At 47.4% G+C, this 17,501-nt stretch overlaps 1 protein-coding gene across 5 annotated transcripts in view; it reads right to left on the bottom strand.

Annotated features, from left to right (window-relative positions):
* The window catches only part of pign (phosphatidylinositol glycan anchor biosynthesis, class N), a 124,765-nt gene that overhangs the window by 40,944 nt on the left and 66,320 nt on the right, over window positions 1-17,501 (bottom strand). For all 5 annotated transcript variants that reach the window (XR_005460602.1, XM_038796540.1, XM_038796541.1 and 2 more), the window contains 4 exons: window positions 13,819-14,001; window positions 12,724-12,866; window positions 7,305-7,401; window positions 3,491-3,583 (listed from right to left, as the gene is read on the bottom strand). Coding sequence is in view for 4 of the 5 variants with exons in the window: in XM_038796540.1 (XP_038652468.1) it covers window positions 3,491-3,583; window positions 7,305-7,401; window positions 12,724-12,866; window positions 13,819-14,001 (516 nt within the window). In the remaining variant the exon portion in view is untranslated. The remainder of the gene's footprint in view (window positions 1-3,490; window positions 3,584-7,304; window positions 7,402-12,723; window positions 12,867-13,818; window positions 14,002-17,501) is intronic.

The raw sequence follows: 17,501 nt of genomic DNA on the forward strand, positions 1-17,501 counted from the left end.
ATCTTGGCTTACATCTCCCTGGGCTGTAGATGGGGAAAAGAAAACGGTCTGGATTTAGTCCTAATTTCACGGCACGCATGGGCAGGCCGGACATTGGTCGGGGATCTGGAAATGGGTCTGTGGTGGTTGGCTTAACCCGATTATGTGGTGGCAAACTTGTGTATATGGGTGACGCAGGCTTGCCCCCGGATCACAAGGCGGGAAGGCGGGGGGGGGGGGGGGGGGGGGGGGGGGGGGAGCAGCTTTGTCATGGGGAAGCCAACATTAATTCTAGCCATGCAGGAGCTGGTGGCATATTTAAAGGGCAGCCATGCCTTTGTTAGAGAAATCTGCAGTTTAAATCTCCATCGTCTGAACTTCTCTTGCGCCAGCACAAAAGGACATTGCAAAGTCCAGGAAGAAGATTCCTCCACTGCCCCACAAGATCATTCTGTGGCATCGGGTTTAACGGAGGTCAGGATGTCACAGACCAGCCAGCGCGTCCCTTCCAGCGCTGGAAGGTGAAAAAAGGACAAGGTGGACGACTCCCTCAGTGTCTCAGGTCTGTGATGCCACTTTAAGGGATGGAGGCCCTACATTTCATTGTGCACTGTCTCTTTAAATTTTGGGCAGAGTACTTCCAGGTTCTGAATTTCCTAACAAAGTCTCTGCCCTGTGGCTCAATCTCCTGGAAGTCCAAAAAGGACTCTCACAGGGAGGCAAGTGAGCCACATACAAGTCACCAACTTTCACTGGGTGGTTTACTGAAGGGGTTATGCGAGATATGTGTGAAAATGATTTACAAATGGACAATGAAGCATATTAATAATCTACCCACAATGGATAGGTTTCTCACTTTGTTACCTTTCTGCCACTGATTTAATTGCTTACAGATTTCCGACCATCAAGTGTCTGATGTGCAGCCTCCCACACCATTTTCCATTCCCGCTGACCTTGCCCACTCCAGCAGGCTGCACAAAATTAAGCCCAAAGTGTAACATTTTTACTCGCACTTGCTGTTCAGCAATTCCTGGTAGAAGTGTGGGCGTGCGACTAGACGAGGACAGAATTTGATTTTGTTTGAGAAGCTCTTTGTCCTCAAAACAATTTGTAGATAATGTTCATCTGTGAAAATACCCAAATACTCCAAACGAGGCGCCTGGCATTCAGATTTATAACGGGTGCCTTCACCCAATGCAAAGAAATAAGGACAGAAAAAAAAATAAAGTTGAGATGAAATTAAGTTCTATCCACAAACAAGTTATCAGAAAATCAGCATTATTATGAGTGGGATCAAATGGGGTAATGCATGGTTGATGATTTCAGGAGTGGTTTCTGTTGAACAGCACTGGTCCAGTGCTGGTACAGCATTTTTCTGATGTTGGGTTTGAGATACACCGATAGAGCACAGTGCTTTATTGGAATGTGGCTTGTTGTGCACCTGAACAGTGCTGGGAAGGTATTCCATCCATCAACAACATGAACAAAAATGCACCTGGAAAAGAGAACACCCTGGACGGGATTCCTCGTCCCGCCAGCTGGCCAATGGGGTTTCCCATTGAGGGCAGCCCCATGCCGTCGAGAAATCCCCGGGCGTGACGCTCTGCCGGTGCAACGGAGAATCCCGACAGCGGAGAATCCAGCCCCATAATTGTTTTTTAAATTACCAGCAGAATATTTTATCCAAAAGCAGTCACAGAAGGTTGAAGAAGTTACAGAAGTGTGAAGATTATACAGCAGTCAATCTGATGCACAAACACAAAGGGCAAGATCTACCGGTGTTGTGCGCGAAAGGCAGCGTGGCACGGCGTGGCTGGTATATGCCGGAGATCCCTCTTCGGGGATCTACCCGGCTCCCCAAGCCTTGCCAGATCTAACGCGATCTCACGAACGTCATGATGTGAATCCTGCCCATTGCGGGCAGGCTCACCTTTTTATCAAATCTGTATATTAGAGTGAGACAGCGCAAAGCGCTGGGAAGCTTGACAGGATTCTGTTCCCAATCGGGTAGATTGAGCACAAAATGTTTAGATGGATTAAAGTAACAAACGGCAAGTGTTGGAAATTTTAAACGAAAACAGAATATTTTCGAAGTACCAACGACATCGGAAGACAGCTTTCAGGGGCTGGTCTGGTCGGGACAGATTGGATTGGATTGGATTTGTTTATTGTCACGTGTACCGAGGTACAGTGAAAAGTATTTTTCTGCAAGCAGCTCAACAGATCATTCAGTACATGGAAGAAAAGGGAATTAAACAAAATCCAAGAAAATACATGAGAATACATAATAGGGCAACACAAGATATACAATGTAACTACATAAGCACTGGCATCGGATGAAGCATACAGGGTGTAGTGTTAATGAGGTCAGTCAATAAGAGGGTCATTTAGGAGTCTGGTAACAGCGGGGAAGAAGCTGTTTTTGAGTCTGTTTGTGCGTGTTCTCAGACTTCTGTATCTCCTGCCCGATGGAAGAAGTTGGAAAAGTGAGTAAACGGGGTGGGATTACGTCTGTTTTCTGTTGCTTGTCTTTTCTTGGAACAGGTTGCTGGCCTGAAGTCAAGAGGCAATTGCTTGAGGGGCGCTACTCCGTGAGGCCTGAAAGGTGGTGGTCCCTCAGCACCCTAAAGCAGGGTGTCCTCACTTGGGTGTGTTGGGGGGGGGCAATTTCCCATGTGTGTGTGCGGTGACATTGTCCGTGGGTGGGGGGTGTTGGGGACCCTCCAGCTCACTTATAGACTGGGGCACCCTTTGAAAATGGCGGCACCCTCGACAGCAGTGTGAATGCGTTCCGTGATGCACGCCAGCACGGGCATGCAAATTGTGCAGAAATCAACGTTGACGTATCATTAACGGGCACAAACCGGCAATCCCCCCCCCCCCAACCGCGATGCTCCGCCTCCGCCAGGAGGAATTACTGACGGTGACGTTCACTTGTGGTATTTAAAATCGGGAAACAGGTGCCGTGGCTCCTGATGGAGAGAGAGGGGGTACGAAAAGTGCCCAACATCGCTTTTGTGCCGCTGGCTGGGGGGGCTTCTGTGAAGACTGGGGGTAGTAGTTGGCGGCGACCAGGAGGTGGGCTGTGGGGTCAAGGTGGAACATCATTGCCGCAGACTACAAGGCAGCCATGCAGCTACGCACACCGCTGTCTGTCCATTGTGAACATAGCACCATGGGTTGTATGGGTCTCCCCAGGCCATCCTCCTAGGTATGCTCTGGCCCCAGACGACCCATCAACGGGATGCTCCTGCTCGTTAGGCTCGTGAGTGCCAATCCCGACCCCGGTGAAGAACATGCCAGAGTTTGTTGGAATTGCCCTAGTTCCCTGTGACGCCTGTGCCACCCATTCCGATGTCCTGAATCGCTCCAGGACTGGCGCCACTTTCGGGGCCGTTGGACGCACGCGATTCAGTCCCAGTGTCAGCGCTTAGTCTCTGAAAAGGAGAATCTGGTCACACATTTTTAGGACATAATAGAGCATTAGTTACATGAAATATAAGATGGGCACCTTGTTTTGCTGAAACCTTTTCGAGAGCAGTGGCCAACCAGCAAATGACACCAACCCAAACGTGAGGACCTGCCGGTGGAAGAAGCTCGCGACCTATAAACAGTGAAAATCCTGCCATCAGATGTGGGTGCAAATAGAATTTAGCATCAGAAAAACTATTAAACAAAGCACAGCGAAGGAAAAGTAAACATGTCTTAGTGCCGCCCAACACAATTGTTTGACAATACCAAGTCTTGAACGCGGCCATTTGCATGCCTGTTTCTTGCAATAAACTGTTAAGAGAAGTCAGCACTGCTAAACATCGATAGGCTATTTCCATAAAAGCAAGCCAGAATTTGCTTTAATTATTTCTAGTTAAACATTCTGAAGCTGCAGCGATATTCGCAGTTATGTTACACAAGGATGATCCAGGTACTGCATTAGAGGAGGGTACTTTATAGCTTAAGCAATGCATTACATAGAGGTAGCTAAGACACAACATCATATATAAAAATGTATCTTAGTACAAGTGGAAGAGATTACTAAAGATAATAAGGGTTTTTCTTTTATTCATTCATGGGATACATGCATTACTGGCAAGGTCCACATTTATTGCCTCCATCTAATTGCCCTTGAGAAGGTGACAGTAAGCCCTCTTCTTAAGTTGCTACAGACCATGTGGTGAAGGTACTCCCACAGTGCTGTTAGGAAGGGAGTGCTGGGCCTTTTATCCAGGCATATAAATAGATGCTGGCCAGAATCTACCAGCCGTTCACACCGGCGAATCTTCTGGTCCTGCCAACGGCGTAGCCCTGCCTTCTGTTCCCCGGCAAGGGGGAGTGCAAACAATGGGAAACCCCATTGACAGCGGCATGGATCAGACGATTTTGCCGCGGGGCCACCTCCATGAAACATGCCATGGGGGCGCAAGGAGAATCCAGCCCGTTCTGCTCTTTTCTTCTTCCCTACACAACGTCATATTCATCTCTGTAGGGAGTTAAATACATCAATGGAATGGCAGTAGAAGACTGTAGTCTAGAAATCAAATGCAATTTGTTTCAACGTGTTATTTAATCCAATGTAATTCTTCCTATTATCACAGCCCTACCACACCTCTATGGTATTGGCCATTCTGCCTCACTTGCTGATCCTTAACATGGGGATTGAGAAGTAGAATCGCCAATCAGGCTGCATTCCTGGAAACTCAATCCTGCTCTCCCAGAGAGGGTTTTCGCAAACGTGGATGATCTACTGAAACACCTAAATTCATTTCTAGTGCCTCAAGCTGTAGGATAGTGAAAGAAACCGTTTAGCAAAATGGCCCATCCAACTCAATCCATCACCATCCACGCCCTCAGTACTTGGCTGCTCTGTGAAGCTACTGCCTTTGGAGGTGAATTTGACTTGCCAAGACTGTTCCCTCGTGAAACAGGCAGAAATCTCACAGTCCAATCCAAGGACTGAATCTGCATGGCATGTACTGCGTGGTGCCTTATTCTGCTGCTCAACAATGACAACTGATATTTACACAGGACCTTTAACACAGGGAAATGTCCCAATGTACTGCGCAGGGTCATTATAAAACAAGTCTGACATCGCGGCACACGAGGAGGGTTGGGTGAGGTGACCAGAAGCTTAGACAAAGTTTTCGGGAGTGTTGTAAAGGAGGAAAGTGAGGTAGAAAGGCAGAACGGTGTGGGGAAGATATTCCTGAATTCTTAGACAACTGAAGGCACAGCCACCGACGATGGAACTGTTAAAATCAGCGATCCAGAGGAGGCCGGAATTAGAGTGTGAATATCTTGGGAGAGTTAATGGGCTTGAGGAGATTACAGAAATAGGCCAGTTTTGTGAGGGCCAGAAAGAATCCAGCACGAGTTTGTAGAACAGAAAGAAAACTTTATTTACAATAACATATATACACAGCAGCAGTAATTCCCTTGCTGCTCACTCCTCTCTAGCTGGTTCCATACTGGCCAGCTTTATTTATGCAGGGACCTGCTAATGATTTCTCTGCCCCCCCCCCATAGAGGAAGCTCATACGCCCTAAGGATTGTGGGATTGCCATTAGTCCCCAGCCAGTAGTAAGCAGGCAGGTTATAACAGCCATAAACAGGTCTGAACACAAAGATGAGGATTTTAACATCAGGGTGTTGGTTGGACAGGAGTGTGTTTAGGACAGTGAGCACAGGGCTAACAGGGGAACGGAACTTGCTACATGTTAAGACACAAGTTTTGAATCATGCTAAGTTTACGGAGGGTAGAATGTGGGAGAGCAGCCAGGGGTGCGTTGGAATAACCTAGTCCAGAGGTAACTAAGGCACGAATGAGGGTTTCAGCTGCAGGTGAGCCAAGACAGGGCGCGGCCGTGCAATATTTCCCAGGTGGAAATAGGCAGGCTCAGTGAGAACGGTGTTCAAAAGATGTACAAACTCAAATTGTTGGACGGCCTACTCATTTCCCGACCTTCGTACATTTTCCAATTAAATGAGAGGCTGCTGATCCCGAGGGGATGACTGGATCGAAAAAAGAATCAGAAAAAAAAATTCAGGGAAAAAAGGGCAACAGAAGAGGACTCTGTGAGAATGGTAAAGAATGACCAAACAGGGAGAAACCTCAGTCTTGAATATAAGATAGTTGCTAACAAATCTAAGAAGGAATTCAAGAGAAACCACTTTGCCCAGAGAATGGTTGTGAGAGCCGATGGGAAAGGCAAAACTTTCAAAAATCTCACAACCAATCCTGACTGGCCAGTTTCTGGGTTTGCTGAAGGTGGGTCGGAGACCGAGTAGCCAATCCCCTCTCGGGAGATCCACTGGGAACTCAAATCGTTTAAGGTGGCCGCGTGACTCCATTTTAACTGGATTCTTGAAAATAAACATTGGCAACTGAAACAAGGTGAGAAAGGCTGGATCCATGAGATTAGTGAATTTATGACACTGCTTATAGGCTAAGAGGCACTGGGGTGCTTCCCCCAGGTCTAACAAGCTAATGTACATGCTACTGTGATCTTCACACTGTCCAACTCCCACATCTCCCCGTCCAATCAAACATTTTAGCTTTATTTGGCATCCACTGCCCAGCTGCTTTCCCATTTGACAGGGTGACAGCCGGTCAGGTGGGACACCTATTGAAAACATTTAAAGGACGTCCTGCGTTAATGGGCGGGATTCTCCGTCCATTCGCTGGCGGCGGGATTCTCAAGTCCCGCTGGCAGCGCACCCCTGCCCGTGGGTTTCCTGGTGGCATGGGGTGGCTCCAATTGGAATCCCCATTGACAGTGGCAGGAACTGAGAATCCTGGCCCCAGCCAATGACCCTCCGCCTCCTGCTGCCGGGAAACAGGTGACTGGAAGGCTGGAGAATCCCGCCCATAGGCCACGGAACATTCGGAAAACACATTTTTCCAGGTTTCACAACCTGAGGAACAACCCTGCCAGCTCTATTCTTTTCTACATCAAAATTAGATACAATAAACTGTCCATTTGGCACAAAGCTGCCATTTATGCTTCACTTAATTCTTCCTCGTCTAACTTCAGCCTTCGTCCTTTATTATCCAACAATGAATGCATTAAATGCATCTATTCTTTTCGCCCCAACTACTCCCTACGATAATTTAAAAATTAAGCTTACTTTTCCTCATTATCACTGTTTTCGTGTGAAGGTCCGGGCCAAATTGTCGGTAATGTTCTGCTCTGAACCTTTAAATCCAGCAAAGTTGGGACTGCCCAAAGAATTAGGGTACTTCCATTTGTTACAGAACAAAAAAAAAAGAGTTTCATCTATAGGTTAGACAGGAAACAAAGGATAGGAAAAGAATTGTTCACATCACTTACCATAGTTTCAATGCCCAGAATAAAAAGTAGTAAATAGCCAATGGATTTTGCAGGATAAGTTAAAACTAAATTGATGACATTTTGAATAATTCTGATCCTGTTAAATAAAGCAAAAGAAAAGAGTAAAATATTATTAGAAATCAGTTTTACCTATAAGTTAAATTTAATTTTCAATTCACAAATAACATTAATAAAGCAAAATTCTTTAAAATTAATTGATGAAAGTTGTAACATCGAATACATTCTTCCATAAATGGAATTTACTAAAAATCTTTTGTAACATACGGTTAGAAACGTAAATCAAATCCAAACAAAGCAGAAAGGCGTAGGGTCTTCAGATATGCCTAAACACTTAAGAGCGTGAATTTTGAGAATCCATGTAGAAGTGATATCAGTGTGGAATCCTGCAGACACCACAAAGATAAAGGAAGTTTTTTTCTACTTTTTCCGATTAAGGGGCAAATTAGTGTGGCCAATCCACCTACATCTTTGGAGGTGAGACCCAAGCAGTCACGGGGAGAATGTGCAAACTCTACACAGACAGTGATTCGGGGCCGGGATCGAACTCAGGTCCTGGGTGCTGTGAGGCAGCAGTGCTAACCACTGCGCCGGCAGGCCATAAGACCATAAGCCATAGGGGCAGAATTAGGCCACTCAGCCCATCGTGCCTGCTCCGCCATTCAATCATGGCTGATATTTTCTCATCCCCATTCTCCTGCCTTCTCCCCATAACCCCTGATCCCCTTATTAATCAAGAACCTATCTATCCCTCTCTTAAAGACACTCAATGATTTGGCCTCCACAGCCTTCTGCGGCAGAGTTCCACAGATTCACCACCCTCTGGCTGAAGAAATTCCTCCACATCTCTGTTTTAAAGGATTGTCCCTTTAGTCTGAGATGGTATCCTCTAGTTCTAGTTTTTCCTACAAGTGGAACCATCCTCTCCACGTCCACTCTATCCAGGCCTCGCAGTATCCTGGAAGTTTCAATAAGATCTCCCCCCTCATCCTTCTAAACTCCAACGAGTACAGACCCAGAGTCCTTAACCGTTCCTCATACAACAAGTTCTTCTTTCCAGGGATTATTCCACCCTGAGTAAAGGAAGGTTGTCTACCCAGAGGACTGGATGTATTTTACATGGCATCGCTCAGAAGCAGCGCTAGGCAAGCAAAGTTTTAGCCCTCATCTGATGTCAGCAGGTACACAGCAGAAATTGGGCATCACAGCAACGATGTTTGGTCTGTGTTGGAGCAGGTAAGGTATCGTAACATGTCATCATGATCAACTGAATATATTTAACTAAACGCAAAATTTTGAACAATCACTGAATGTTTAACATCTTCCACAATCTAAAAGACTGCTGAGAAAAAGCTGAACCAGGCAGGAGCAGCAACTTGGTGAGTTTGTAAACTGGACACCACTATCTCATGTCTTATTGATTAAAGATTATACTGAATGGTCTAGTTGGTTTTAGATTGGAACAGGGAACCATGAGTTAATTTAAGCTCTTTGCCCTATTCTAGCAATGATAAGATGCTGAAATTGTCTTTATAGTCATACAACTTTGTATTTAACAATTTAACATATTGACATTTCTAAAACAACCGCGTGGGTCGACGCACAAAATGCCCCCTAAAATAACCATGATGTGGAGATGCCGGCGTTGGACTGGGGTGAGCACAGTAAGAAGTCTTACAACACCAGGTTAAAGTCCAACATGTTTGTTTCAAACATTAGCTTTCGGAGCGCAGCTCCTTCCTCACCTGAGGAAGGAGCCTGAGGATTTCCTCACCTGAGGAAGGAGCAGTGCTCCGAAAGCTCGTGTTTGAAACAAACATGTTGGACTTTAACCTGGTGGTGTAAGACTTCTTACTGTGCCCTAAAATAACAACACACAATAAACCACATACCCCACTTCGCCCGCTCTATCCCCAATTACCCGTACACTAAATTCCCTGTCCTTTTAAAAAAAAAAAAATTTAGAGTACCCAATTCATTTTTTCCAATTAAGGGGCAATTTAGCGTGGCCAATCTGCCTACCCTGCACATCTTTGGGTTGTGGGGGTGAAACCCACGCAGACACGGGGAGAATGTGCAAACTCCACACGGACAGTGACCCAGAGCCGGGATCGAACCTGGGACCTCGGCGCCGTGAGACAGCAGGGCTAACCCACTGCGCCACCGTGCTGCCCTTAAATTCCCTGTCCTTATTTATCATTACCATGCTTCCTATTTTCCTCCCACCCCCCCCCCCCCCCTGCTTTTTCCCTTTCCCCCCCCTTACTGCTGACGTTCAGAAATCGATGAACAGCTGCCAACTCCGGGTGAATCCCTGTATTGATCCTCTAAAAGCAAACGTGATTTTCTCCAGACTGAGAAACTCTACCATATCACTGACCCACACTCCTGATTCCGGGGGCTCCGAGTCCCTCCATCTCAGCAAGATCCGTCTCCAGGCCACCAGGGAGGAGAAGGCTAGAATATCGGCCGCCCTCCCCCCCTTTGCCCCCGGATCTTCCGACACCCCAAATATTGCTAATTCTGGACTCGGAGTTACCCTGCCTTCCAGGAGTTCTGACATAACATCTGTAAATCCCTGCCAGAATTCCCTCAGTTTCGGACATGCCCAAAACATATGAACATGGTTGGCCGGGCTACCCCCACACCGCCACATCTGTCCTCCACCTCCTCGAAGAACCTACTCACCCGGGCTACCGTTATGTGGGCCCTGTGGACTACCGTGAACTGAATCAAGCTGAGTCTAGCACAGGACGAGGATGCATTTACCCTTTTCAAGGCATTTCCCCACAACTTCTCTTCCCACTTCCTCTTCACCCCCTGTATATGTCCGAAACCGTCCCACCTCCAGCCCCTGTTTTTGACAGCAATTTATCCTGTAGTCCCCTCAGGGGGAGGCGAGGAAAGCTTGGGACCTGTCTCCATACAAAGTCCCGCACTTGAAGATACCGAAACCCGTTCCCTCCCAGCAAGTCAAACTCCTCCTCTAATGTCTTCAAGGTTGGGAAGCCCTCCTGAATGAATAGATCCCCAAACCTCTCAATCCCTGCCCGCTGCCATACCTTAAAGCCCCCATCCAGCCCCCCCCCCCCCCCCCCCCCCCCCCCCCCCCCCGCGGGACAAACCGGTGATTGGCACAGATTGGTGACCACACTGACCACGCTCCAGTCTCATATGCTGCCTCCATTGCCCCCACACCCTCAGGGCTGCCACCACCACAGGACCTGTGGAGTACCGAGCCGGCGAGAACGGCAGGGGCGCCATCAGTAAAGCCTCCAGACTCGTACCTTTGCAGGATGCTGCCTCCATCCGCTCCCAGACCGACCCCTCCCCCACTACCCACTTCCTGACCATCGATATGTTGGCCGCACAGTAATACTTAATAAAGCTCGGGAGAGCCAACCCCCCTTCCCTGCGGGCCTGTTCCAGGAGTGTCCTCTTTACTCTTGGGGTTTTACCCGCCCATATAAACCTCGATATCGCCACATTAATACTTCTGAAAAAGCCTTTTGGACAAAAATCGGGAGACACTGAAAAAAGAAAAGCAGTCTCGGAAGGACCGTCATCTTCACCGTCTGAACCCTCCCCGCCAGCGTCAGCGGGAGCATGTCCCACCTACAAAAATCCCATCTCATTTGATCCACTACTTTGCCCAAATTTAACTTGTGAAGCTGCCCCCAATCCTTGGCCACTTGAATCCCCAGATACCTAAAATTCTTCCCAACCACTGTAAAAGGTAGCTCCTTCAGCCTCCTTTCCTGCCCCGTGCCTGAATCACAAACATCTCACTTTTTCCCATGTTTAACTTATAGCCTGAAAATTGCCCAAATTTTCCTCATACCTCCATGATTTTGGTCATCCCCCCCCCATCAAGTCCGTGATATAAAGCAGCATAGAGAGAGACCCTGTGCTCCTCCACCCCCACCCCCCTCCCCTCACTATTCCCCTCCAGGTATTTACTGCTCTCAGAGCCATTGCTGAGGGTTCTATGGCCATGGCAAACGGTAATGGGGAGAGAGGGCATCCCTGCCTTGCCCCCGACAAAGACTAAAGTGTTCTGACTGAGCTCAGTTAGTTCTTACATTTGCCACCGGGGCCTGGTACAGTAGCCGGACCCACTCCACAAATCCTTTCCCAAACCCAAACCTGCCTAATATATCCTATAGATACTCCCACTCCACAAATCCCTGCCCAAACCCAAACCTGCCTAAAATATCTCATAGATATTTCCACTCCACTACCACCTCAGCCTCGCGCCCCTCCGCTGGCATCATAATTACATTAAGAAGCTGTCTAATGTTGGATGTCAGGTGCCTGCCCTGTACAAATGCTGTCTGATCCTCCCTAATTATCTCCGGGACACAATCCTCTATTCGAGTGGCCAGGATCTTTGCCAATAATTTGGCATCTACATTCAATAGGGAGTTCCCCTCTGACAGCCCGACGATTCGGATATTTAGCCTGCAAAACCGGTTCTCCAAGTCTTCCACTTTATCAAGCAGTGGTTTCTGTCTGTCCTGTAGTATGTATGCTAATTTCCAAAGCCATTGCTGTGGACTCTTCCCTCTCGTTCAGTCGCCAGCTCCTGCAGCTTTAGAATCTCCTGTCCCTGGGTCGTCATTTTCTCCTCCACCCGGTCAACCACCTCCTTAATCGAGGCTATCATCTGGGTTACATCTTCTGTACACTCCTTTCGATGCCGGGCGAACTTCTCGTCCAGGTACTCGACCCATTGCTCCATTGACCGGTGAGCTGGCGTGGACGAGCTTTGTCCAGTTACCATTGAGCTCGATGACCTCTGATTCCTGCTTTCACTCATCTTTTGGTTTCTCCTTTCTCGACTCTTATTTGGACACAATTCCATAAATTGACGGTCACCTCCTTTTCCTCTCCCTTCGATCAACTTATGTCGAGACATTTTCTGAAAAATCCGGCTTAAACACCATTAAAAAAAACTCTAAGGGCGAGAGCTGCTGAATGTGCGACCGTTAACTCCATGGCCGCCACTGGAAGCTCAGTGTTTGTTTTTTAAGCATCATACTGCAAGGTATGTGGGATGATTTCTCACAGCAGAACTACTGACCCAAATGACATGTACTCCGGTTTACCTTATTTCTTCAAATAAAAGTAGTTGCACATATTCGACGAGTGAATTTTGTGTAAAAGAACTTTGGTTCTAAAACTGCCACAACAAAATGTGTTAAATGCCAATCTGCACAGCACCACGCATCAAGATGCCAGAGCTGCCAGCCAGCAGATAAACAAAGCAAAATAAAGACAACAATAAATTGGGGGGCGGGGGGGAGTCTGCTTGCATTCTTCATCACAGTTCTTTGCATCTGTTCATCGCCTTGAACCATGACAAATTTGACAACCGAGGTCTAAATTATTTCCTACTTACTCTTTCGTTACTGCGTACCATACAGGGATTGGCAGTAGGCAATAAATGTAGTAGGTCCAGGGACAGCTCTGAATCAGCAGAAACAGTGTTATCACCATGCCAGCCCCAGTGAATACTGCGGGTAGGTGATCATTGGAACGCAGCTGTAAAACAGATTAAATACAACATAGATTTACAATGAGGTCGAACAACCGCCTCTGAAATTACTAAGATAAGTCAAGGGAACAAAATAGTACCAGGGAAACACCGGCAGCATGGTAGCATTGTGGATAGCACAATCGCTTCACAGCTCCAGGGTCCCAGGTTCGATTCCGGCTTGGGTCACTGTCTGTGCGGAGTCTGCACATCCTCCCCGTGTGTGTGTGGGTTTCCTCCGGGTGCTCCGGTTTCCTCCCACAGTCCAAAGATGTGCAGGTTAGGTGGATTGGCCATGATAAATTGCCCTTAGTGTCCCTTAGTGTTGGGTGGGGTTACTGGGTTATGGGGATAGGGTGGAGGTGTTAACCTTGGGTAGGGTGCTCTTTCCAGGAGCCGGTGCAGACTCGATGGGTCGAATGGCCTCCTTCTGCACTGTAAATTCTATGAGTCAATGAGTCATGATTACTTTTAGTGATTTGAAATGGCTACAACTTTGAACTGCTAAGAGACATTTTGAAAGCCTCCAAATCCCGTGGGCACTGTGGTTAGCATTGTTGCTTCTCAGCGCCAGGGTCCCAGGTTCGATTCCCGGCTTGGGTCACTGTCAGTGCGAGTCTGCATGTTCTCCCCGTGTCTGTGTGGGTTTTCTCCAGGTGCTCTGGTTTTCTCCCACAAGTCCCAAAAGGTGTGCTATTAGCTAATTTGGACATTCTGAATTTGCCCTCCGTGTACCCGAACAGGCGCCGGAGTGTGGCGACTGGGGGATTTTCACAGTAACGTCATTGCAGTGTTAATGTAAGCCTACTTGTGACAATAAAGATTACTAAAGACATTAAAAATTGGAGAAACGATTTTCTCGTTTTACGGTTACTTAACTAGACTTTCCCCCCCCCTTCAATCAAAGTTCCCAAGAGTTACTGCATCATTTTCATACTCCGTTCAGTAGTTTGCACGCACCTTGTCCAGTTTGGAGATTGGCTGGCTTAGTCCTGTGTGGAGTTTGACAATTAACACAAAAGCGTAGGATATCCATCCCACAAATCCCAGCACAACACTAATTCCCAAGAAGACTCGGTCATAAGTATGGTAGTAAGAGAGCCCTTCCAGAGCAAGATTTACTAACGACTTGCAAAGACTGATCTGCAAGAGAAAACAATGTGGTAATTGGAAATTATTTCACAAATAAAAACCATTGTCCTTAGCCTGGAGTGAATATTAATTTTATGGTTATATTTCTTTCCGTTACCTAGTGCCCTGGGCGGTACGCAGTAATAAAAGAGTGAAGTAAGAAATAATTTAGACTTTGGTTGTCAAATTTGTCGTGCTTTGTGGCGATGAACAGATGCAGACAGTTTGTGATGAAGAATGAAAACAAGAGTTTCTTTTCCCCCAATTTATTGTTGCTTTTTTCATTAATCTACAGGCTGACAGTCTTGGTGTGTTGATGCATACCACTGTTGGTGCTGTGCAGACTGAGGTTTAACATATTATGTTGTTGCTCTTTTTAACACGTTTTCTTTAACACTGAATTTATTTGCACAATAGGTGTACATTTCTTTTTAAAGTAATCAGGTAAACCGGGGTAACTTTTATTTGGTAGTTTTGCAAAGTGGATTCCACAGATATGCCTTTTAGTGTGTTTTGTTCTTTTAAACAATTACACCATTACAAAAATTATACAATTGTAAAGAAAATTCCAAAATCTTATAAAGGCCAGAATGGGGCAAAGGGGGCAGGATTCACTCAGCCCGGGGCCGGGCTGGAGAATCCCCGCGACAGGCGCGAATCGGGCCACGCTGCCCTGAGATTCTCTATGCGGCCCCCTCCGCCGATTCTTAGCCCGGGATGGGCCGAGCGGCCTTCATAAAAAACCCAAGTCCCGCCAAAGCCATCTACACCTGTTCTCAGCCGGCGGGAACCCGGCGTGGAAGGGTCAGGGGGCGGACTGAAGGGGGGGTGGGGTCCGACCCCCGGGGTGGGGAGGGCCTCCAATGTGGCCTGGCCCGCGATCGGGGCCCACCATTCGGTGGGCCGGCCTCTCTGGCTGGGGACCTCCTTTCTTCCGTGCCGGTCCCTGTAGCCTGTGCCATGTTGCGTTGGGGCCGGCGCATTGAAGGGAGCCACTGTAAATGTGCGCGTTGGTGCCGGTGCCACTGCGCATGCGCGGATCCCGCGGCGCCCAGTTCACGACACGATCAGCAGCTGGAGCGGCGTGAACCGCTCCGGGGCCGTGCTGGCCCCCTGTAGGGGCCAGAACTGCTGATCCTGAGGCCATGTTGACACTGTCGAGAAACGCGACAGCATTTCCGACGGCGTCAACACTTAGCCTCAGGGTCACAGAATCCACCCAGGACCTTGGATAGCTCACACCAAATTTTTCTACATTACCTCAGTTATTAGTTTGATATTAGGTTTATCTCTCATTTATAAACCTTTGGACATTAAGGCAACCCAGGATATGGTGACTTTAAAAGAAATATTATTTTACAGGTTGTAGATATCACTGGCTAAATTAACATTTATTGCCCATCCTTAAATGCCTGAGAAGCTGGAGGTGGGTTGCCTTCCTGAAATGGCTGCCGCCCCTTTGGTGTAGGCACATCCAGAGTGCTGTTAGGAAGGACGTTCCAGGATTTTGATCCAGTGACAGTGAATGAACCACAATATGGTTCCAAGTCAGAATAGTGCGTGGCTTGCGGGGAAACTTGCACCTGGTGGTATTTAGGGCAGGAAAGTGGAGTTGGAAGTAGGAACTCACCAGTGGCTCAGTTAGCAGCACTCTCACCCCTGAGTCAGAAGGTAAGAGTTCAGAGACTTCAGAATTAAAACAATGTCGGCTCTTCAAAACATTGGCCGCAATTTAACGGGAACATTTCTATGTGTCATTTTGGGCACAACTGGCAAGATGTTTCTCGACAGCCACGTCGACGAGATCGCGGCCCGTATTTAATGCCACTTAGTGCCGAAAATTAGCACCCACGAACCTCTCGCGATTACTGGCTGTCTCGCCGCCTGATTCTCCGGACCCGCGCTTCAGTGCCTTGCCGCTACTTTTAAACGCTCCCTCAACACCTACTCCCAGTCAACGCGCAAGCATGGCAGCGTGGAGACATGCTCCTCGCTTTGGGGTTGCCGACCCTCACCTGAGGAAGGAGCTGCGCTCTGAAAGCCTGTGATTCCAAACAAACCTGTTGGGACTTTAACCTGATGTTGTGAGACTTCTTACTGTGCCCACCCCGGGATCTCCACATCAATCTTGCTAATGAGATGGAGGTGAATGCAAATGGGGGTTAAGGACACGTTCGCCATTCTTGGGCGTGATCTGGAACTCGTCATCAGGAGTAGGTCGGTTAAATTGCAAATGGATTCGCGCCTCGATTTTGGCCTTTCCCACTATTTATCCAGCGCGCCCAGGTCCGCGCCGGGTGCAACACGGTGGTTAAATTATGCCCATCAACTCTGTGTCGGCAGATGCTGCCAGACCTGCTGAGTAGTATAACAATTTTCTGTCTTCACTCCACAAGGTATCCATTTGGACTTGCATTTGCCTCGCTGAAAAGCTTATTTTGTGAGGGAAGGCTGCATTGTGCTGGTGGGAATTGCACTAGTCTACTCACTACAGGGTCTCCTATCTTTTTGCCTGTAGCCCATGCTGCTTCACGAAATGCAGCATGACCCTTGGCACCTTGTCCTTAGGGCTCGAAGGAAGATGCAAAGCTTTGCCTGTAACGATCTGTAGCAATCGTCTGTTACGGAGTGATGAAACTTGCAATGTTTATACATGTTACTGAAGTTACATTCAGTAGATTTCCACTACTTCCCCACATCATCCCTCAATGGCCAAACTCGTGTTTTAAGGTTATGCCCCCATGTTCTAGATTCTTCCTCCAGAGGAATTGATTTCTCTCTATCTACCCAATCAAATCCGTTTATCGTCTTAAACACTTCAATAAGATCACCCCTTAATCTTCTCTATGCATGGGAAAACAAGCCCATTTAGGGATGATGTGGGGAAGCATTTATTAAGCACAAAGAGTAGCAGAAATCTAGAATTCACTCCCCAAAAATCCAAACCCACTGAGATTTGAAATTGATGTTTGGCAGGGAACTAATACAGGTAAATGGAGATGTGATATGGAGCAGCCATGATACAACTGAATGGCAGAACAGGTTTGAGGAGGCTGATTGGCCTCCCTCTATTCCTATACCCCTGTGATAGTGTCAGAATGGCTTCTGCCTCCGCGATCAGTCAGGGATTTCTTTCTGTCCAGGTTTACTTGTTGAAGCTGCCGCTCCTTTAATAATTTTGGTAATCTGAATATTTTGAACAGAAAATGCAATCCGCAAATGGCACATAGGGAGAGGGTAAATAAAGAAAGGAATGGCTTTACTACAGGAGCCAGAAAGGCGAACACAACTGAATGGAGTATGCTTGTAAAATCAATACAAAAAAAATGTGAGTTTGCTTTCTTAAACCTTTGCACGTCGTCTCTTGGGCAGCCAGTTTCCATAATAGAACATAGAACATAGAACGATACAGCGCAGTACAGGCCCTTCGGCCCTCGATGTTGCACCGACATGGAAAAAAAAAACTAAAGGCCATCTAACCTACACTATGCCCTTATCATCCATATGCTTAT

The sequence above is a fragment of the Scyliorhinus canicula genome, chromosome 5 (assembly GCF_902713615.1).
Source record: "Scyliorhinus canicula chromosome 5, sScyCan1.1, whole genome shotgun sequence".
Classification (NCBI taxonomy): Eukaryota; Metazoa; Chordata; class Chondrichthyes; order Carcharhiniformes; family Scyliorhinidae; genus Scyliorhinus; species Scyliorhinus canicula.